Genomic DNA, 22,230 nt, shown 5'->3' on the forward strand with positions numbered 1-22,230 from the left:
TCCCTGTTACGTTCCCATCAAAACCTTCAGGTTAGGTTTATTAGGAGACAAGTCAATCGGGTCGCCCACACTTTAGCAAGGGTGTCAAGATCTTCCGCTAGTCACCAATCTTTTGATTTTATTCCTCCATGTATTGCATCTCTTATCATTAATGAAATGAGTGAAGTTCATTTGCTTCAAAAAAAAAAGTTTACTAATTAATTAGTACCCTAAATGCCACGTGGGATTTATTTTTGATGACTTTTAAAATAGTGTATTTTGATTTTTTATATTTTTAAAATTCACAAAATATTCCCATAGCTAATTTCCTGAGTTAGATTCGAATAACCAAATAATTAATAATTCACGGCAATTTAACTATGAAATCGTTATAACAAGGGTTGCTTTCATATGTTAAAATTGTGGGGGATCAAAATACATCTCTTTAAATGTGAAACATCAAATCATACATTACTCAAATTTTAAAGTGCTAAGTAATTTACATTTTTGTAATGTGATTTTTTATATTAATTAAAACTAACACTTATACATTATGCATAACGTTGTATCTTTAAACAAGAATAGTATCAACTGAAACAGCTTACCCATAAAAGGTATGCCACGTAAGCCCCTAAATCTTAACCCTCCAATCAAACCCTGCCACGTCACCAGATATGGAGCCTCTTTCTAAATAAGCCTTTGCAGGAGGTAAGGTATGGAATAATCCCCTCTGTCATACTTGGTAACATTTTCATTACTCTTTTACCAAACTGCCCAAAATAAAATGTTTTGGTTTTATCATATCAATCCACAGAAACAAAATCATTCAGATTCGTTTTCTTCCGAAGAGACAAGCAAGAGATATTATTTAAAAATTCTCTTTACAGAATGATTAATAATATTATTTCATTTTTGGTAACAAATGTTCTACTCATGTGCCACTCTATTACCCCCTCTCTTTGTAAAAAAGAAGCTCATGTGTTTGAAACTCTCTACAAAGAAGTTTGCATCCAACTGAAAATGGTAAAAATAATTCTTAATACACAATGAAACTAACAGTGAAGCATACCAGCAAACAATTGAAAACAAAATCAGTTTACCAAGAACTCATAAGTCCCTTCATATAGATCAAGGAAATCATAATGGATGCACAAGTACAATAAAATCAGTTCGCCGATAACTCATATAAGCCCTTAAGGGATAATCTGCATATAACTTGTCAACCAAGTAAACAAAAAATGACTTTTCCAACATGCACAATGATGACTGCTAGTGCAAGCTGGGAGTGAGATTTACAACATAACAAATATAGAAGCACAACAAAAACAGATTGTAATAGTAATAATAGATAAATCATTCAGAGAAATAGAATTTCAGACATGAATTTTTATAGTTTACAGATCAGAATTTATTGATTTTGTCATGATAAATATTGGGGTTAACCAAGATTCCTAAGGACAAAGAACCACAAATCTCATCAAAAAATAGTATGCAAGGTGCGCAAGACCTTGCAGCACCAAATATTTTCCTAACAATATTCTCACTTACTCCAACATATTCTCATTTATAATATCAGGTCCCTAACAATTCAATAAAAAGAATTTAGAGCATTTAAAAATGGTTTATCATAAACAGAGGAACATCATACAAACCAAAACTGTTAAAATAGGACATGATATTTTAGACAAACCTTAATATGACGGAAACTAACTCCTGCAGCATTGGCAACAGCTTTGGCAACCAGTGGTTTATCACAACCTGGAGGTCCATAAAGCAAAAATCCTGTCGAAAGATCCAGCCCAAATCCCTGAAATGAATAAATCCAATAATATTATTGATTAGTGATCCACATCTGACATACAACTAATCCTATTTTTTCATGAAGCAGCAAAGACAAAAAATAATTGATCAATTTTAGAGTACAAAAATAAAATATAGCAAGAGAATTGGTAATAAAGATATCAAACCATCTAAGGAATTTTGTGAATAGTATAGTATTACACAGATAAGGAAGCTGGTTGCACTATTACTCTAGAACATATGACAGAAACAAGCCAATTGATGTAAACAGAAACAGAGGTTCTTCACTCAAATTTTGACAACTAGTTTGATCAAAAAATTTGAAGAGAGAAAAGAGGCCAAAATGAATATTGAGTTAAGAAAACAGTGTTAAAATTGGTCATGATACATTTTGCAATCATTTTGGTTGTACAGCAGTACCAGCAACAAAAATAAAATATACTAGATACAATGTCAATCCTTTCCCTCGTTCTCTCCCTCTAAAAGACTATATATATTCCTCACATATATTTTTCCCTTTGCCGACTTATTAGTTGAGGTCCTAACAAATAGACCCTGATGTTTCCTTTCCTAAAATTCAGGCCATTCATCACCTTTTTATTACAAATACACTCTGCTATTTATTTCATCTCAGTATTTAATCACAAAAAAAGAAAAGCTTGATGCATGAGCCAACTTTGATTTAACAGCAATTGTAATATAATAGAAATAAAAGAAGTGCAGTATTTGAAAATCACCTCATAATCCCCAGGACATTTTATAGGCCCTATGATATAGTCATCAAACTCATTTCTTAAGAGATCAAGGCCACCAACGTCTTCCCATTTTACATCAGGAATGAGATTGAACCCTTCTCTTGTTTCTGAAGATTGCACCATTTTGACTGCTTCCTGCATAGGTTTCAAGGAAAATCTAAGGCTTGTGTTAGGATCCCTCCTTAATTGGAGAGGTTCTAGAAAATTCTAGAACTTTCTAGAGAAGTATAGAATTTTCTAGAACATTCTAGAGAATCCTAGAGAATTGTAGAATTCTCTAGAAGTTTGTGGAATAGTGTGGAATCCTCTGGAACATTCTAGAGATGTGTGGAGCCTTCCGGAACCTTATGGAAGAGTATAGAAGGATATAGAAGGGAGTAGAGATTCCTGGAATGTGTGGAACATTCTAGAGAACCAATCTCAACCCTTGATCCCCACCATTCATTCTGAAGGTGGAGTAGTATAAATAGGGGTAGGAGGCTTCATTCCTATCCAATCCAAGCCAAGAGTGAATCCACTTCTTAGAGTGAGAAAGTAAGAAAGCCTCTTTGTGAGAGAAGAGAGATAGTCTCAAGTTTTGAGTGTGCCACCATAGAGTGAGTCTATTTTGTAATTACATTCTTGTAATCCTACTATTCTTTTGCATAGTGGAAGAATCTCCATATTGGAAAATTTAACTCGTGTGCTCCCATTACTACCTTTAATTTCTAAGTGCCTATCTTAACTTCACGAAGCGGGAAAGTCCGAGTTTTCCCAACAGTGGTATCAGAGCCTGGTTCATCAAAAGTTGTCATTAGCTCGTGCAGTTCAAGATGGAGGACAACGTTGCTCATGATGGAGACATGTTCAAGCTTACTGCCAATAATTATTCATATTGGAAGCCAATGATGGAGGATCATTTATACTGCAAGGATTTGCATGAGCCCATCATCTATAAAGAGAAGGTGGAAGGCAAGAGCGATGCTCAGTGGGAGCTATTGAATCGGAAGGCCGTTGCTATGATCCGTAAGTACATCGACAAATCTCTCTTTGAGCATGTTTCTACATACACAAATGCTTATGAATTATGGGCAAAACTTGAGTCCATGATTCAAAAGAAAACACCTCGTAACAAAGCCAATTTAGTTCGTCGATTGGTGAAGCTGGAGTATAAGGATGGTCATAGTATGATTGAGCACTTGAATAACTTCAAGGGGCTTGTAAATCAATTAACCAAAATTGAGATGAAGATTGATGATGAGTTGCAAGCCCTTCTACTCCTTAGTTCCTTACCGGAAAGTTGGGATACGCTAGTAGTCACACTTAGTAACTCTGCTCCCGAAGGAAAGCTCACTATGGATGCTGTTAGTGATAGCCTTCTTGGAGAAGAATCGAGGAGAATGGAACGAGGTGAGTCTATCCATCCCGAGGCTAATATCATTGAAAACCGGGGAAAGAATGAGACTCGTGGACGTAGTAAGAGCCGAGATCAGTATCAATCTCGAGGTAGATCCAAATCACGCTCGAAGATTACATGCTATTACTGTGGAAGAATGGGTCATAGGAAAATGGAGTGTCGGTCTTTCAAGAGAGATCAGAAGGCAGGTACTGTCAAGCCAGACCAAGTCATCCCAATGAAGAAGCAAGAAGAAAAGACTACCACTGCCGTAGCATCTAAAGAAGATATGTTATATATCATTAGAGAAGGTAACATCCTAAACATTGCTTATGATGATAGCTCTTGGATTGTGGATTCTGGTGCTTCCTTCCATGTTACTCCTCATGGAAGTTTCTTCTCATCCTACCAAAGTGGTGACTTTGGTACCGTTCAAATGGGAAATCAAGATAGAAGCAAGATCGTCGGGATAGGAGACATCATCCTGACAACGAGCACCGGATGTAGGCTAGTCTTGAAAGATGTGAGGCATGTCCCGGCCATGCGCCTCAATCTTATCTCTGCTGGAAAGTTAGATGATGCTGGTCTGATGAATTACTTTGGTGAAGGAAAGTGGAAGCTCACCAAAGGTAGTCTAGTTATGGCTCGAGGAAAGAAAGAAGGATCCTTGTACGTAATGCAAGCTAAGCTTTGCAAAGGAGAGGTAAATATAACCACTGATGACTTAGAGGTTTGGCATAAACGACTTGGGCACATCAGTGAGAAGGGTCTTCACATACTCGCTCGTAAGCAACTCCTCTCTAATGTGAAAGGTAAATCACTTGATCCTTGTGCTCACTGTTTAGCTGGAAAACAACATAGAGTTGCATTTCAAAGATCTTCTCCGCCCGTAAGGAGAAAGAACATTCTCGACCTTGTACACACTGATGTGTGCTCAATGTCTGAGAAATCCATTGGGGGTGCACTGTACTTTGTGACCTTCATTGACGATCATTCAAGGAAGGTGTGGTTGCATTTGCTAAAATCAAAGGATCAAGTACTTGATGCCTTCAAGGAATTCCACGCTCTGGTAGAACGTGAGACTGGACGAAAGATCAAGTGTGTACGATCTGACAATGGAGGTGAATATAGAGGCCCATTTGAAACCTATTGCAAGAAACATGGCATTAGGTTAGAGAAGACTCCACCCAAGACACCGCAATTAAATGGGCTAGCTGAGAGAATGAATAGAACAATCGAAGAAAGAGTTCGCTGTGTGCTCTCTCATGCTAAGTTACCCAAGTTATTTTGGGGAGAAGCTATAATGGCTGTAGTTGACATTGTCAACCTCACACCATCAGTCCCTTTGGGTGGTGCCATCCCAGACGAAGTTTGGACGGGCAAAAGGGCATCATACAATCATCTCAAAGTGTTCGGGTGCAGGGCATTTGTTCATATCCCCAAAGATGAGCGAGCAAAGCTTGATGCAAAGACGAAGGAGTGCATCTATCTCCGCTCACCCAAGGATGAATTCGGCTATCGGCTATGGGATCCAATAAATAAGAAGGTGGTCCGTAGTAGAGACGTTGTATTCTTCGAAGACCAAACAATCGAAGACATTAAAAACTCAGAGAAGCCAAGATTGAGAAAGAGTACCGAACTCACTCCAGTTCAACATGAGAATAATGAGACACATCAAGACAATGATCCTGAAGAAGATGAGCCTGTGTTAGAGCAAAGCAACCAGGAGACTCATGATGAACCAGCTCAGGAAGATCCTCAATCTAGTTCTCTACCAGCACCAGAGCCGAGGCGTTCCTCAAGGGAAAGAAGACCATCCACTTGGTATAACACTGAGGAGTATGTTATGCTCACTGATGAGGGGGAACCTCAAAGCTATAAAGAAGCAATCAAGGATATTCATAAAGAAGAGTGGAGGAAAGCCATGCAAGAAGAAATGCAATCCTTGCATGAGAATCACACTTATGAACTCGTAGAGCTGCCAAAGGGGAGAAGAGCCTTAAAGAACAAGTGGGTATACCGGATCAAAACCGAAGATAACAACACAAAGCCTCGTTATAAAGCTCGGTTGGTCGTTAAAGGATTCGGTCAAGAAAAAGGTATTGACTTTGAAGAAATATTCTCACCCGTGGTAAAGATGTCATCCATTCGAGTTATCCTTGGCATAGCAGCAACTCAAGATTTAGAGATTGAACAACTTGATGTCAAGACGGCGTTCCTTCATGGTGACCTAGAGGAAGAGATCTACATGGAGCAGCCCGAAGGATTCAAAGTTCCAGGCAAAGAAAATTTGGTGTGTCGCCTCACAAAGAGTTTATATGGCCTTAAGCAAGCACCTAGGCAATGGTACAAGAAGTTTGAATCCTTCATGGCAGAACATGAATTCAAAAAGACAGAAAGCGATCATTGTGTCTTCATAAAGAGGTATGCAAGTGGCGACTTCCTCATACTTCTACTCTATGTTGATGATATGTTGATTTTTGGACAAGATCGCATAAAGATAGCTGCTTTGAAGAAAGATCTAAGCAAGAGTTTTGCCATGAAAGATTTGGGACCGGCTAAACAAATCCTTGGGATGAGAATAACTCGTGATAGATCAAAGAGACTGTTGTGGCTATCCCAAGAGAGATACATAGAGAAAGTGTTGGAACAATTTAACATGGACAAATGTAAGCCAGTTAACACACCACTTGCTGGACACTTCAGGTTGAGTTCGAAGCAAAGTCCCACAAGTGAGAGAGAAATGGAGGAGATGAAGAAGATTCCATATTCATCTGTAGTAGGCAGTCTCATGTATGCGATGATATGCACAAGACCAGATATCGCCTATGCAGTTGGAGTCGTCAGCCGCTTCTTAGCCGACCCCGGGAATGAACATTGGCTAGCGGTCAAATGGATCCTCCGATACTTACGTGGAACTTCCAAAAGATGCTTGTGCTTTGGAAAAGGGAAACCTGTGTTACAGGGATACACAGATGCAGACTTGGCTGGAGATATTGATTCAAGGAAATCAACATCTGGATACCTAACTACTTTTGCAGGGGGAGCCGTTTCTTGGCAATCAAAACTGCAAAAGTGTGTCGCATTATCCACCACAGAGGCGGAGTACATTGCAGCTACTGAAGCTTGCAAGGAGATGCTGTGGATGAAGAACATGCTTCTTGAGCTGGGAGTAGAACAAGAAAGGTATGTGGTAAAGTGTGATAATCAAAGCGCAATATACTTAGCAAAGAACTCAAAATTTCATTCCCGCACGAAGCATATTGACACAAGATATCATTGGATCCGAGAAGTCCTCGAGGAAAAGAAATTGCATCTTGACAAGGTTCACACAGACGAGAACTGGTCAGACATGATGACCAAGGTAATACCGACAAAGAAGTTTGAAGATTGCTGTCAAGGTGCAGGTCTACTACTGCCCCCCAATTAAGTCGGGAGGGGGAGATTTGTTAGGATCCCTCCTTAATTGGAGAGGTTCTAGAAAATTCTAGAACTTTCTAGAGAAGTATAGAATTTTCTAGAACATTCTAGAGAATCCTAGAGAATTGTAGAATTCTCTAGAAGTTTGTGGAATAGTGTGGAATCCTCTGGAACATTCTAGAGATGTGTGGAGCCTTCCGGAACCTTATGGAAGAGTATAGAAGGATATAGAAGGGAGTAGAGATTCCTGGAATGTGTGGAACATTCTAGAGAACCAATCTCAACCCTTGATCCCCACCATTCATTCTGAAGGTGGAGTAGTATAAATAGGGGTAGGAGGCTTCATTCCTATCCAATCCAAGCCAAGAGTGAATCCACTTCTTAGAGTGAGAAAGTAAGAAAGCCTCTTTGTGAGAGAAGAGAGATAGTCTCAAGTTTTGAGTGTGCCACCATAGAGTGAGTCTATTTTGTAATTACATTCTTGTAATCCTACTATTCTTTTGCATAGTGGAAGAATCTCCATATTGGAAAATTTAACTCGTGTGCTCCCATTACTACCTTTAATTTCTAAGTGCCTATCTTAACTTCACGAAGCGGGAAAGTCCGAGTTTTCCCAACAGCTTGCAAGACTTACAAGTTACAACAATTTTTTTAGAAAAAGAAATTTTACCAGAGGTAGAAAAGTGGAGGATAGGACCCATGGCCAACTTAAATACGATGTTTTTCATACATTCTAAAGCTATAGGACGCAGTATGTGTTTGGTTTATTATTAAAATCTTGCAAACTTATGTTCAATGTAAAAGATAAGAAAAGTTACTTTGTATTTTAGTACTTTGCAACGCATGTTTTTATATTTTCGTTAAAAAAATGAATTTCCAAACACGCTCCTAATCTTTCTAACATTGAAAGATGATGACAAGTTACTGTCTATGGAGTTGAGGTGTCACAGATGTAGAAGTGCGCATCCAACCATGCCACGGTTAAAATCACATATTAGCAGCTGCCAATCCTCCTTTCCTTCTAACCTACGTCAAAATGGACGTTTGGTTCATGCACCAAGGGAACCTCGTAACAATGTCCGGTAGTACTAGTTTTTCTCTACACTTATGTTAAGCAAGACTAATTTTGAGCTTATCTTTTGAGTACACGAAATGAAGCACAAGTATGTAGTTAAGGTAAGCATTTTTGCCATCTAAAATGGAAAAAGGAGAGTTTAACTTTTCACCTTACCTTGCTTTTAAGTATGGTGATATTAGATGGTTTGACCTCAATTCCAGTAGGAGGAACTTTGCGAGATGGACTTCGTCATTCCATTAGATTTCATTTCCTATATCACTGCAACTTGATTTGTTACACATGCAATCATGTCAAATTGCATTTGCTTTACCTATAGCAAATCATTTTGAGAGGGGACTTTGAACTTTTTTTTCTTTGGATTTTCAACTGGAATTAGCTCTGAATTTTGTCTAGCTCTATAAGTTTAATGTTTAAATTTTATTAAATAACTCAATGAAATTGAATCAGGTAATCGATTCAAGTATACATGCTTAATTTTTTTCCTTTTAACGTTGGGTTTCAGTCTTGGGTACGAGAAACCCGTGTTGGGGGAGTTAGTTTTACCATTCTATGGATATTCAAAATTTGAATATAATTGTTCTGTAGGCTAGATTTATAAAAATGAAATTGGCATATATCCATTTTTTTCTTAGAATTTTTACTATTGGAACGTGATGTTGTACTGGTTTTTTAGCTTAAAATTGTATACCTGTGTAGAGGTTAACGTCTAATTATTCATATTTCCAAGTCAAACTTAAGTAGACAAATAAGAAAGGATGTCATAGACAAGATGCAAAAGCTAACTAAATTGTTAATTCAATTCTCTCTTAAATATATGACTTGTTTATTAGTACTTATTTAATGAATTTTTCTTGTGTTTCTAATAAATTTTATTTAATAATATAAAGTATGGGAGTCAATATGTTTGAGAATATGTTGCTAATATTCAATTGTATGGTCAAAATTTGCATTAGAATTTCACACCTAACACATAAAGATAGAGGGTTAGGGTTTGTAAGTACTAAAATTACTTAGAGATAATAAAAGATATTATGGACTAATATATCAGGCATACCTTGGACCTACATTTTAATTCTAAACTCACAAATCAAACATGCTTGTTCACGGGTAAGCATTACAAGCAAGTTAATTTAAACTAAAGTCAAGAACGATCTATGACCAACACAACATGATGATCAATATATAGACATCACATTAGATATTAATCAAAATAGGTACAAGTTATACATTCACTCTAATTTGACTCTATCATTTTTATAATTACTGATTTGAATGTTAGATTCTTTACAAGTGATATATTTGTATTTGACACGAAAGACCTCTTGAATACTTAATTTAAAGATTGCAAGTATTTTAATGAGTATTTTTCTTTGTGAATTGGCTTGAAACAAAAGAAATATTATTTTTAGAAAAAAAATCTTATTATTGACACTTCACAAAGGAAGATGTTTATATAATGTTCAAAATTAGAGTTTGCTTCAAAAATTTGACAGAAAAAAGACTAATATAGATCGACGTAAAAGACAGAAATGAAAGAAAAAAAATCAAATTTGTATAAATTAAAAGTGCAATTCTTACAATATAGTCGCATACTTAAAACAGACTGTTGTAAAGTGAAAAATCTTTTGAATAATGTTTTGCGGATACTAATATCTCTATTAACATTTGAAGAGAGAGAAAATGAAAGGAAAAAAAAAAACGAGATAAAAATAATAAATAATATGATATAACAAAAAAGAGAGAAATATGAAATGAATGTCTCTGATATTGACTATTGAGGTGTTCAATCATTTTCAATTCATTTGAGTGATGCAAGTGGCGCAAGATGTTATAAAATGATAAAGTTACTCTTGTGCAAATCATCTCTCACGTACTACTATAAAATATTTTCCTACGGTCAAAGTAGAGTAACTCTTGCTGTTTTTTCAAAAAAAAGAAGATATTTTTGAGATGTGTTTAAAATAAAAATAAAAATAAATAAGAGACAAAAAGATTTATATACAATATGTCAATATCAAATATAATATCAACTATTTAATGTTTAAAAAATAAAACTGTGCATTATTTTTACACCAAAGTTTTATTGCTCTCCTCTTTCGCCCACAGACAAGATTAACAAAAGCTAAGGAATCCATCTTTACGTACGAGGTATTACAAAGATGTGAAACACCTGTGATTGTCTGGTGTTCACAAATCTTGCTGACCCTCGTACTGATATTTATTAAAATGCCATTTGACCAGCATCTTGCAATAAAATATGCCACTTACTGATAAAAAAAAAAGTGCATGCCACCTTTTCCACGTAGTAATAGTCCAACCATGTTACGACAAGTATATATTATGGAATTATAATTTTAAAGAAGAGGAGTACAATTAGAATAAAATAAATAAGAAAGCTCATTTTCAGCTCACAATTTTAAATGAATGATATACAATATTAAATAAAATTAAATATGATTTAAATAAAAAATATTATATATGAAAGATATTAATTAAAAAAATTGTCTAATATATTACAATAACCATAAAAATAATCACCATGAAAACACAAATTTAATTATAAAAACAATGAAGACAACATATTTTTAATAAAATATTTCTTTTTTTTAAGCTTTATATATATATATATATAAAATAGTAACATCCTACTGTATTATTATTTATTATTTTCACCTTTATGTACGCGCGCAATTATATTTATTTAAATTTTATATATAGGTATTTACAATTATCATTGTTGGCGAAAATTACTAGAAAATTGCAAAATAGCGACCGAAATTAGCGACCGAAATTTATCGGTCGTTATTTTAATCGTTAAATAAAAAATTTAGATTTTTTTAGCGACGGAATTAAATTCGGTCGCTATTTCGGTCGTTAAACTATAAATTTTGATTCTTTTTAACGACGGAATTAATTTGGTCTCTATTTCGGTCGCTAAATTAAAAAGTTTGATTTTTTTTAGCTACGGAATTTAGTTCGGTCGCTAAATATTAGTTAAAATTAGCGACGGAATTGAATTCGGTCACTAAATAGTAGTTCAATTTAGCGACGGAATTGAATTCAGTCGCTATTTCGGTCGCTAAATTATAAATATTGATTTTTTTAGCGACGGAATTGAATTCGGTCGCTAAATAATAGTTAAAATTAGCGACGGAATTGAATTCGGTCGCTAAATAGTAATTAAATTTAGCGACAGAATTGAATTCGGTCGCTATTTCAGTCACTAAATTATAATTTTTGATTTTTTTTAGCGACAGAATTTAATTCAGTCGCTAAATAATAGTTCAAAGTAGCGACGAAATTGAATTCGGTCGCTAAATAGTAGTTAAATTTAGTGACAGAATTGAATTCGGTGGCTATTTCGGTCGCTAAATTATAAATTTTGATTTTTTTAGCGACGGAATTTAATTCGGTCGCTAAATAATAGTTAAAATTAGCGACAAAATTTAATTCGGTCGCTAAATATTAGTTAAAATTAGCGACGGAATTGAATTCGGTCGCTAAATTAGAAGTTTTGATTTTTTTAGTGGCCAATTGAATTTAGTCGCTAAATATTAGTTAAATTAGCGACAAAATTGAATTTGATTGCTAAATAGTAGTTAAATTTAGCGACGAAATTTAATTCGGTCGCTAAATCAAAAATTTTGATTTTTTTAGCGATGGAATTAAATTTGATCGCTAACTATTAGTTAAAATTAGTGACAGAATTGAATTCGGTTTCTAAATCAGAAATTTTGATTTTTTTAGCGACAGAATTAAATTCTATCGCTAAATATTAGTTACAATTAGCGATGTAATTCTATTCAGTTGCTAAATATTAGTTAAAATTAGCAACGAAATTCTATTCGGTCACTAAGTAAAACTTAAAAAAAAATTATAAATTGCTTAAAAATGATGATAATATTTTTGTTGAGTATCAATCCCATTTTCTTTTTTTTGTAAGTGCAAGACATTAAATTTTAAATTAGTATTTTATTAATGGTTGATAATTAGAAAATAAAGCAAGGATAAATACATTTTTTAAATTTTATATCTTAGATTTAAGATGAATAAATATATTAAGTTAATTAATAATTTATTTAAAATGTTAAAATTTAATTTATAAAAATAATATTTTAAAAGAGAAGGGTTATAATAACATCGGTATAACTTTTACTATGTATTACATCGCTCAATAACTTTATATTAAATATGAATTTTATAAATTCAACCGTTAGATTGAAAGTTTTTTACTCTTAGATCATATATACAGAATCTTACATGAATTCAAGATGATTTGATACTTCATTCTTGTAAAATAAAATTGACGTGATATATACATTTCAAATAAAATATGAGCACTTTGATTACTTTTAAGTTGTTATTTAATTTTAACAAAAATTGATATAAATATATAAAGTGATATGAACTTTCAATCTATCGATTAGATTTACAAAATTCACATTTAATATAAATTTATTGAGCGGTGTAATACTTAATAAAAGTTATACCAGTGTTATTATAACCCTTCTCATTTTAAAATATATAAATTATTACTTAAACTTTTAAATTTATAATAAATAATTTAAATTGTATCATAAAATTAATTTTAAATAGAAATAAGTAGATTGTTAATTATAAAAGTAATTATATATATAAATAAAGATTAATTAAATATAATATAATTATTATTATTAGTAATATAATTATTATATATATTATTATATATTTATAACGGTCCGGATATACCAAAATGATAAGGATCCAAAAATAATATAAGTATGAGATTGTATAGTTGAGGATAACTTAAATGAATTAATTTGTACTACTTATACTAACAATATGCATTTGCTTCTCGGTAGCTTATCTCATAAGAACTTCACAGTTAAACGTGCTTGACTTGGGGTAATGTTGGGATGGGTGACCTTCTGGGAAGTTTCTAAAAATTGTGTAATTGAGGACAAAACAAGCTAAAAAATTAAGTATTGTGAAATAAAATCCTTAAGAGGTCAAATATGAGTGGTTCATAGCGACCAAATTTGCGACGTCTATAAAATTTAATAAAATAAAAAATAAATATTTAGCGACCGATTTAGCGACCGATTTATTCGGTCACTAATTTGGTCATCATTTCAACCTTTTAGCGACCAAAATTTTCGGTCGCTAAATAGCTTAGCGACCAGGGTTTTAGCGACCGATTGAATTCAGTCGCTAATATAAATAGCGATCGATTTTTGCAATTTAGCGACCAATTTTGGTGGTCGCTAAATTGCATATTTTTTGTAGTATATTAATTAAAAAAATTGTCTAATATATTACAATAACCATAAAAATAATCACCATGAAAACACAAATTTAATTATAAAAACAATGAAGACAACATATTTTTAATAAAATATTTCTTTTTTTGTAAGCTTTATATATATATATATATATATATATATATATATATAATAGTAACATCCTACTGTATTATTATTTATTATTTTCACCTTTATGTACGCGCGCAATTATATTTATTTAAATTTTATATATAGGTATTTACAATTATCATTGTTGGTGAAAGCTAATTAAAAAATGAATTTCATTATACCATCCATAAAATGAAAACAAAATATAAAAAAATAGTTACATATTTGTTTCCAACATGAAATTAAGTTGGTCTATTTTATTTTATTTTTCTAATAGCTGGAAGAGTAAGCACATTCTATATATAAAGTAAAGAATTAAAAAGAAAAGGTCGTCGTTCAATATTCTAAACCGTATCATTGTAATTTGATTGTAATAATTACTAATTCAGCCGCTTTGTTTTTTCCACACTCAATCCCCATAAAACAAGGTGAGTCTAATCATAAGAAATTAAGAATCCAGAAGCATGATTCATAATAAAGTGGTAGATTAACTTTCGGCCGCAAAGAAAAAATTTACATAAAATGTAGTACACTCATTTAATTAATAAATGCTCAAAGCATTGACAAAGGAAAATTCCTCTCGTACATAAGCATCTTAATTAAAATTGATCTCAACTTAAACATAGCAAAACTCCATTGATTCCATAAACTTCTTAATCTGAAATTCACTGAGGATTTGGAGGACGACTGTTGGCAGCACACACCCTTGAGCCCCATTCAAGCAATTCTTTGCTTGTGTCATCCTTGTGAACAATCACTTCAATGAAGCACAAACAATCCTTTTTGTCTTCTGTTGCTGTCTGAATTGCCTCAATAAGTTCCTCTTCACATGTAACCTGCATCATAATATTAGCAGCAATATTCAATTTCAGTTTAATTATTCTTTTAGATGACTTTTTTCCTTTTAATTTTGATAGTTAAAAATGTTATTTTAGTCTCCTACATGTCATTGTGGTTTCTTTTTAATCCGTCTTCTATAATTATAAAAATTAAAAGATAACATTTATGAAATTATAGATACTAGATGATTAAACCTTCAATTTTTCAATGTTATAAGAATGTATATTACTATGTTAAGAATAATCTCACCTTAGTGGTCCAACATTTTCCTTCACCATTGTGGATTGCATCAACCAAGGCAGTGTAGTTCCAGTTCTTAATCACATTGTATGGCCCATCATGGATTTCAACTTCAATGGTGTATCCACCATTGTTTATCAGGAAGATGATGCTCTTCTGCTCACTTCTTATCATTGTGGACACATCCTGAACTGTTACCTACAAAGAAATGAAAATCAAAATAGAAACATTATGATCAGTTCTAGAATTTATGAGTAAGAAAAAAATAAAACCCACCCACTAATATTTTTACTTTCCCTTCAAAATTTTGTTCAAGACATATATAGTCAGATACATCATGTTGTGGGACTAGTTCCTTATGCTAGACCATACCCCTTTTGGTTAAAAATTAGAAATTTATCTGAGTATAACTAAATAAAAACATTTTTTTTCTTCTTTTAAGTAGTTATGCTAAGACAAACCTGAAAGCTTCCATCACCAATGCAAGAAATGACACGCTTCTCAGGAACAGCCTGAGCATAGCCAAGAGTTGCACCAACAGACCATCCAATTGAGCCATATTGCATTTGGAACTCATACCTATCAACATACCTTTTCTTCAAAACTGAAAAAAGAACAATGGCAAAAAAACAAAACAACAAACACCAAAAATAACATTCTCAAAGCTACTTACCCACACCCCTTTGGTAGCTTCAGCTTTTGGCAGTTAAACCAAGAGTCCCCGGTCTCAGCAATGACAGCAGTTTCACTAGACAGCATCTGTTGTATGTGCTTAAACAGAACATTAACCCTCAAGGGTTCCCTAGGTTCAGCCTTCACAGGCTGTCCATCAGGGACAAATATCCTGTAGTAGTTTTCATATGCAGTGGTGTTCTTATTGAGACGCTTTGCAAGTCCCTTGAGGAAATCCTTCATTAAAACGCACCCAAATGCAGGTCCATTCGAGATCACAACACGATCTGGCTGCACAATGATGGCCTTCTCCTTCTTGAGGAGGAGTGAGTACCCCACAGAGCTGTAGTCATTGAAAATGGGGCCAGCAAAAAGGTATGCATCAGCAGATTCCACAATCTCAGCACAGAATGCAGTGCTGACAGCACCCCAGAATGTGCCCATGAAGTGAGGGTGGTCCTCTGGGAGTTGGCCCTTGGCTGATGGCATCACAGCATATGGATAACCACATGCATCAGCAAGTTCTACAAATGCATCACTTGCCTTGGCCACTCTCAGTTTAGGACCACCCACCATTACTGGCTTCACTGCCTTGTTTAGAAACTCTGCTGCTGCCTCCACTGCTGCCTCCAACCCCAAGTGGTTACTCAATCTGTGAAACACCAATAAGTAAACAAAATCAATGAGATACATACAGACCAATCATGATCATTTCCATTTAAAATAAGAGAAAAAAAATTATGTGTTAAAAACAATCAACCAATCTCAAACTATAATATCCTGGTCGGTAATAGAGCTGATTCTGGTACTGGAATCAGCATCACGTACGACTAGAATGAGTACCACAACCAGAATCAGCATAAAAATTTGCATCCCGATCGCATGACCATTTTTTGCTTCTTAGTTGAGAGAAATGGTTAGCGACTATATATTAAACCCTTAAAATAATATACAAAAGCTTACCTTGGAGAGAGAGAAAACGGAACAGGTTCACGACTGAAGGTGGGGTGAGGAATGCCAGGCAAGTTACAACTTATGCTAATGTACACAGGCTTGCTTTCTTTCAGGCAAGTTGAGATCGCGGTGTCGATCATTTCATGAGCATCTTCCAAGTTATTCACCACAGCCTATCAAACCATGCACAAAAATCACTTAACACACAACCCATGAAATTCATTCATATCCATCTAAAAATTTAACATAAATAAATCAATAAAAATGCATTTTTCTTTACTGTCATTGTCTGGTTTCATGAAACATAAATACGTAGATCCTTCATATGGAATGCTTTTCCGTTCTCCCGCACAAAATAAATAAAGATCTAACTAGAATGATCATGTTATATGATATAATCATATAAATATGGAGTTGAGGATGAGATATGGACCTGGTAGCAAGTAACGGTTTGGAAGCACCTAAGTTCCTGGCTGAAATCAGGTAAGCCAATGGTGTGGTGCAAGATCCTGTTGGTGCCGAAGTCGTTGGTGTTGGGCCCACCAATGATGCAAATGAGAGGGAGGTTCTCGCTGTAGGCGCCGGCGATGGCGTTGATCACGCTGAGGCCGCCCACGGTGAAGGTGACGACGCAGGCGCCGACGCCACGGCAGCGGGCGTAGCCGTCGGCGGCGTAGCCGGCGTTGAGCTCGTTGCAGCAGCCTATGTTCTTCAGCTGGGGCTCCGCGATCAGGTGGTCGAGGAGGGTGAGGTTAAAGTCACCGGGCACGGAGAAAACGTCGGTGACCCCCACCTGCACCAGCCGCCTCGCCAGGTGGCGCCCCAGCGTGGCCTCGGAGGAGGCGAGGGCCGCCGAGCCCTGGACGGTGGAAACGGCGCCGTTGGGGGGAGAGGCGAGGTCGCTGTTGGCGGGCTTACACGCGTCGATGGATCCGATGTTTGTGTCCATTTGAGAATAACAAGTCCTGAGGTTTGGTTTGGTTTGGTTTGGAGTGAGAGGGGATTTATATGAGTGTCGCGAAGACAGTGGGAGAGAAGAAGGTGGATGGCTTTACAAGGGGCGGTTTACGGGTTTTGGTTGCATGCTTTTTCGAATCTCTAATGCGGTCTTCTCCTATTTTTCCTTTCCAACACCTTTACTTCAAACACATATAATTATAGAAACTCTTTTTTGCTTCTTAATCTTAACACTCATGGCTTGCATTTTTATTTCCAAATACGTTCTTAAAAAATCCTCAGCCGTACACCTCTCCAGTAAGAAACAGTGATTGTTGTTGTTGATGTGATGTAACTAGAGACAAGGTTAATTAAATCCACTTTTGTTACATGTATATACTTTCACGAATATTCAAATTCAGTTATCTAACAATTTTTTATTAGACTAGGTTAAATCCACTTTTTGTTATATGTAGTTTCACAAGTGGACAAATTTGGTTCTCTAACAAATTTTTATCACAAATTTGATATTTTAGTTCTTAAAATTAAATAATGTTAGTTTTCTTTTTTTTTAGTAATGAGAATTCTGGATAATGGAAAGGCACAACTTTGTCTTCATTTTTTTAGTAATGAAAAATCTAGATGATGGTAAGACACAACTTTATCCTTGCTTCAATTCCATAAAAAAAATATAATACAAGAAAAATTATATTGGATCACATGTATAAACTAGTAGAAAATGGATAATTCAATGTCGACTTGATAACAAGTAACTCAATAGGTCCAATATTATTCGGGGAAATAAGATTTGATATTATTTTAAGAAAGTGATCTTGAGTTTAATTTAAGTTTACAAAATTAATTTATAAGATGAAAATTATTTCATAGTTATATATGTAACGTAGTAAGTTATTTTAGAAGGCCCAAAAGCCCAATATAGGTGATTTACTAGCCCAAAACGGACCGTTCCTAATCTGGAACTGGCCATTCCAAACTATCAAATTGACCTGTAAATCATAGTTGAGAACGGGTCGTTCTGGATGGAGTATGGGCCGTTCTGGAGGGAGTATGGGACGTTCTGGAGGGGGTACGGGGCGTTCTAGAGGGAGTACAGGCCGTTCTGGATGGAGAACAGACCGTTCTGGATGAATCGCAGAACGGGTCGTTCTGATTTCAGAATGAGGCGTTCTGTATGTGATTTTTGTACGTGATGAAGGGGTGCAGAACGGGTCGTTCCGGATTCAAAACAGGTCGTTCTGGCCACTCCAGAACTTCTATAAATAGGGGTTGGTGGTTGAGGAGAAAGTGAAGTTTTTAGAGAGAAGGTCTCTGGGTCTGTGAGCTCCTTTCTCTCCCAAATTTCTCTGTATGATTCTTTTTCTCCTCTAGATCACTAATGCCTTCTGTCTTTTCTTGAAATTCATATTAGGAAGTTGGCTTTGGGATTATTGAAGTTCCGGGTTGAGCTTCGGAAGGAAATTCTACTTCTTCTCAGTTATTGACTATTTTGAGTCAATCTTCAGGTGAGGGAAGCTAGAATGTAGGTTGTTTAATTTCAGGAGAGTTAGGGAAGCTTTATGCATGGTGTTCTTTTGTTGAAATAGTTGAGTTGTTGAGTGCTTAAGTTGATTTATGATGTTTATATTGTGTAAGTTGACATGATAGATGAATTTCAAATATGTTGTATATTGCTGAAGTTGTTTATAAAGTTGTCAAGTTGATATTGTAATGACTGTAGTTGTTTAATTAAATTGTTTGCATGTTGTTAAAATTATTAAAGTTGCATAGTTGTATAATTGAATAAGAAGTTGTCAAGTTGGTATATAATGCTTATTGTTGTAAGCTGTCTATTGTTGTTAAGATATCTATTGCTATAAAGTTGTTAAGATATCTATTGCTGAAAAATTGTATATTGTTTAAGTTGTTAAGCTGATTAAGCTATGATGATGAGTTGTTGATTACTAGGACTAGGGGAGATGTTTTCAAAGTTGCTCATCATTGTGTGGATTGAGATAGTTATGGTGCTCTGAGAGCCCAATTTGTTGAAAAACCCTCCTTGGAAAGTTGTCCCTTGGAGTGGACGTTGTGTTGTTCTCCTCTAGGACTTAGTTGATCCCGTGTGTGGGCAAGGTCGAGGCACACGTGTACAAAGCGACCACGGTATAGGGGCCAGGCCGAGCTATATCGATTACAAGCGGCCAGATATTTATTGTTGTAAAGTTGTTATGGTGTCTATTGTTGTAAAGTTAAAAAGTTGGGGACATATGGTGAAGATATATGTCCTATGTTGAGATACATAGTACTAAGGTGATAAGTTGAAAGTTGTTTTAAAGTTGAATCCCTTAGTATTGTGTGGACGACATGGAAATAGTCGATTCATGTCATGGTTGAATGACCAATTTGAGTAAGGTATCTAGTTAGAGATGTAGTATTTGACTAGGTACTGAAGGGCGCGTGGTACTTGGAGGACAGTGGGTGGGCTAACTCCATATGTGGATTGGTGATGCTAGCCAAGGCCATGGTAGGCTCATACCCAAACCCTTCTGTCCTGACAGTAGTACTAGACCTTCGAGTCTAAGTGGCACACCTGAGCAATCGCCTATTGTTGTCTATACCTGGTTCTCTTCGGAGTTCCTAACGTTGTTTTATACCTGACCTAGTTGAGATAGGTCAAACGCTGTAGGGTTTATGCCACCTAGACTGCTCAACCTTAGTTGTTGGAGATCTCAAGTTGTACATGTGTGACAACGCATTAAATATTAAGTTGTATATTGTTGTTGTTGTATTAAATTTGCTTCTAAGTTGTATGAATGAGTTGGGTTTTTATGTTGAATTGTATGGTCGTTTGTGATGATGATTGATATGCATTAATATCTGTCATGAGATGCATTTATTGCATGATTGTTAATATGATAAAGTGTGTGGTATTTGGCTTCATGATTGATGGATTGTATTTTATGCTATGCATGAGTAGTAATGGATAGAGTATGGTGTGACTCTATGAACATGATTGATAGTTGGATGATTCTGTAGTATTGACTATTGTCTGTACTTGTATGATTGATTTTTGAACTCTAGCTTACCCTTTTGTTTTCATGTGGTGGAGTTGCGATGATCATACCTTGTATGGGAGCAGGTCAGCGTTAGCTTGAAGTTGAGGTGACTGCTGCGAGACGAGGAGTTTGATCCTCGTGTTAGAGTTACCATTTTGGGTAACGGTTTTGTCTGTGCTTGACCGACACTAGGGAATATTATTTTTGGGATGAGTGTATATATATGATGTTTTATTTTATAACCAGAAACTTAGTTATTTTCATTCTTATTTATACCTGTAAGTATGAGTTATCCAACTTAATATTTCTCTTAGTTCACTAGTAGTAGTGCGATTTCACTAAGTGTAGAGACCATGGCGGGTCGTTACAATATATATTATTATGACCTTGTCTTTAGTTGATATGAGATCTCCAACATTAATTAGTTATGTATTATTAACATGTCATTTAAAATTAAATAAAAAATACAAAATAGTGTTCATTAGTGATACTACTTACAATTAGTTAGTTACATGAGAAAATAGTAATATTAACAAATTTTATAAATTATTTTAATAAATTATAAATTTTAATTGAAATTAAAAAGAAAATAACATATATGTATAATATAAAAGGAATGGTTAAGTAAAGTTTATGTAGCTAAGTAACTTTCAAGTAGTGTTACTTACTGATATATTAACATTTTTTTTTAAATTTTAAATGATTAATAGTAGATTAATATTATTTAGTTTAAAAAATTAAGAAACTAGATTTATAATAAAAAAATTATAAAATACTAAAAGTGTACACTCGTGAAAGTACATAAAACCAAAAATGGATTTAAAACTAAAGAAAAATAAGAAGTGTCACCTCGCTTCCATGTTTATAAGTTTTGGATATTCAAATATTATTGCTTTTTATACATGAGTTTAATTTCCATAAATAAAAGTTTTATTTAACTGATTAATTAAAACTTATTATATATGTGATTTTTGGTCAGGGGCGGCTGAGATAAGTCTTTGGAAAGGACCAAGTTGGAGGGTTAAACTTATGTAGTCTTACTGTAAATGTAAATGACTTGTTTTTAAGCTTTTATTTCAGTACATAATGAAATTCGAGTAATAGAATTAAATCGAATAGAATGTGAGTTAAATAAATTATTATCTACTTATTTGGAGTAAATTAAATTAAATACATTTATAGATAGATTGTGTGAGACCCGTAGCTGTTTTTCCTCACTTCTCTCCCTCTCAACTCTGAAACTCTCACTCACTCTCTATTCTCTTTTCTCCCTCTTGTCCTCTGATTTTGGTTGCTGTGGTGGTCTAGGTGTTGATTCTTAGAAGTTGAACTTGTTGAGGTGTGGACGTTCCTTTTCTTCTCTTCTCCATCCAAGCTCTTCTACGTCTTCTCTTCCGTTGAGCTTGCCTTCTTCTCGGAGCTCGAATTCTTGCACCGAGGTAAGGAAAGCTAGGATTTCTTGCCGGTTGTGTGTTTTAGTGAGCTAGGACTCACGAATTGCTGAGATTTTCAAAGATTTTGAGCTATTTTGGATGAAAACTCATTTTTCGGGGTTCTCGGGTTTTGGGTGAAATTTGGGATTTTCTTTGTTTATGGATGCATGTGGGTAAAGTTGGGATTTTTGGGTTGTTTGATGAAAATGGGATGCTTTGGGCCGATTGCATGTCTTTGGAAAGCTGATTTGGTGCAGGTTTTGAAGAAAATTTTTGAAGTTTGAGGGTTGCTGCTGGGTATCACG

At 34.8% G+C, this 22,230-nt stretch overlaps 2 protein-coding genes across 4 annotated transcripts; both read right to left on the reverse strand.

The window, feature by feature from the left end:
- Window positions 1–429: 429 nt before the first annotated feature.
- LOC109818835 (cell division control protein 48 homolog C) lies at window positions 430–8,151 on the reverse strand. Of its 2 annotated transcripts, none has more exons than XM_083070359.1 (4): window positions 8,000–8,148; window positions 2,517–2,669; window positions 1,670–1,786; window positions 430–749 (listed from the first exon to the last, which is right to left on the reverse strand). In XM_083070359.1, exons 2-4 carry the CDS (start codon window positions 2,655–2,657, stop codon window positions 645–647), a joined length of 363 nt encoding a protein of 120 aa, XP_082926485.1. In that variant the 5' UTR covers window positions 2,658–2,669; window positions 8,000–8,148; the 3' UTR covers window positions 430–644. The 2 variants fall into 2 exon arrangements, with proteins under 2 accessions (XP_082926485.1, XP_029124759.1); XM_029268926.2 differs by lacking the exon at window positions 430–749 and adding an exon at window positions 771–993 and having other exon boundaries at window positions 8,000–8,151.
- Window positions 8,152–14,262: 6,111 nt separating this feature from the next.
- Window positions 14,263–17,495, reverse strand: LOC109818838 (pyruvate decarboxylase 2). 2 transcript variants are annotated; one of them, XM_029268925.2, is made up of 6 exons: window positions 16,937–17,495; window positions 16,513–16,676; window positions 15,551–16,201; window positions 15,339–15,468; window positions 14,887–15,075; window positions 14,263–14,633 (listed from the first exon to the last, which is right to left on the reverse strand). In XM_029268925.2, the coding sequence occupies exons 1-6, from the start codon at window positions 17,450–17,452 to the stop codon at window positions 14,463–14,465; spliced, it is 1,821 nt and encodes a 606-aa protein (XP_029124758.1). In that variant the 5' UTR covers window positions 17,453–17,495; the 3' UTR covers window positions 14,263–14,462. The 2 variants fall into 2 exon arrangements, with proteins under 2 accessions (XP_029124758.1, XP_020239956.1); XM_020384367.3 differs by having other exon boundaries at window positions 15,339–15,456; window positions 16,937–17,494.
- Window positions 17,496–22,230: the final 4,735 nt, after the last annotated feature.

The sequence above is a fragment of the Cajanus cajan genome, chromosome 3, assembly GCF_000230855.2.
Source record: "Cajanus cajan strain Asha chromosome 3, NIPB_CcT2T_4, whole genome shotgun sequence".
Lineage (NCBI taxonomy): Eukaryota > Viridiplantae > Streptophyta > Magnoliopsida > Fabales > Fabaceae > Cajanus > Cajanus cajan.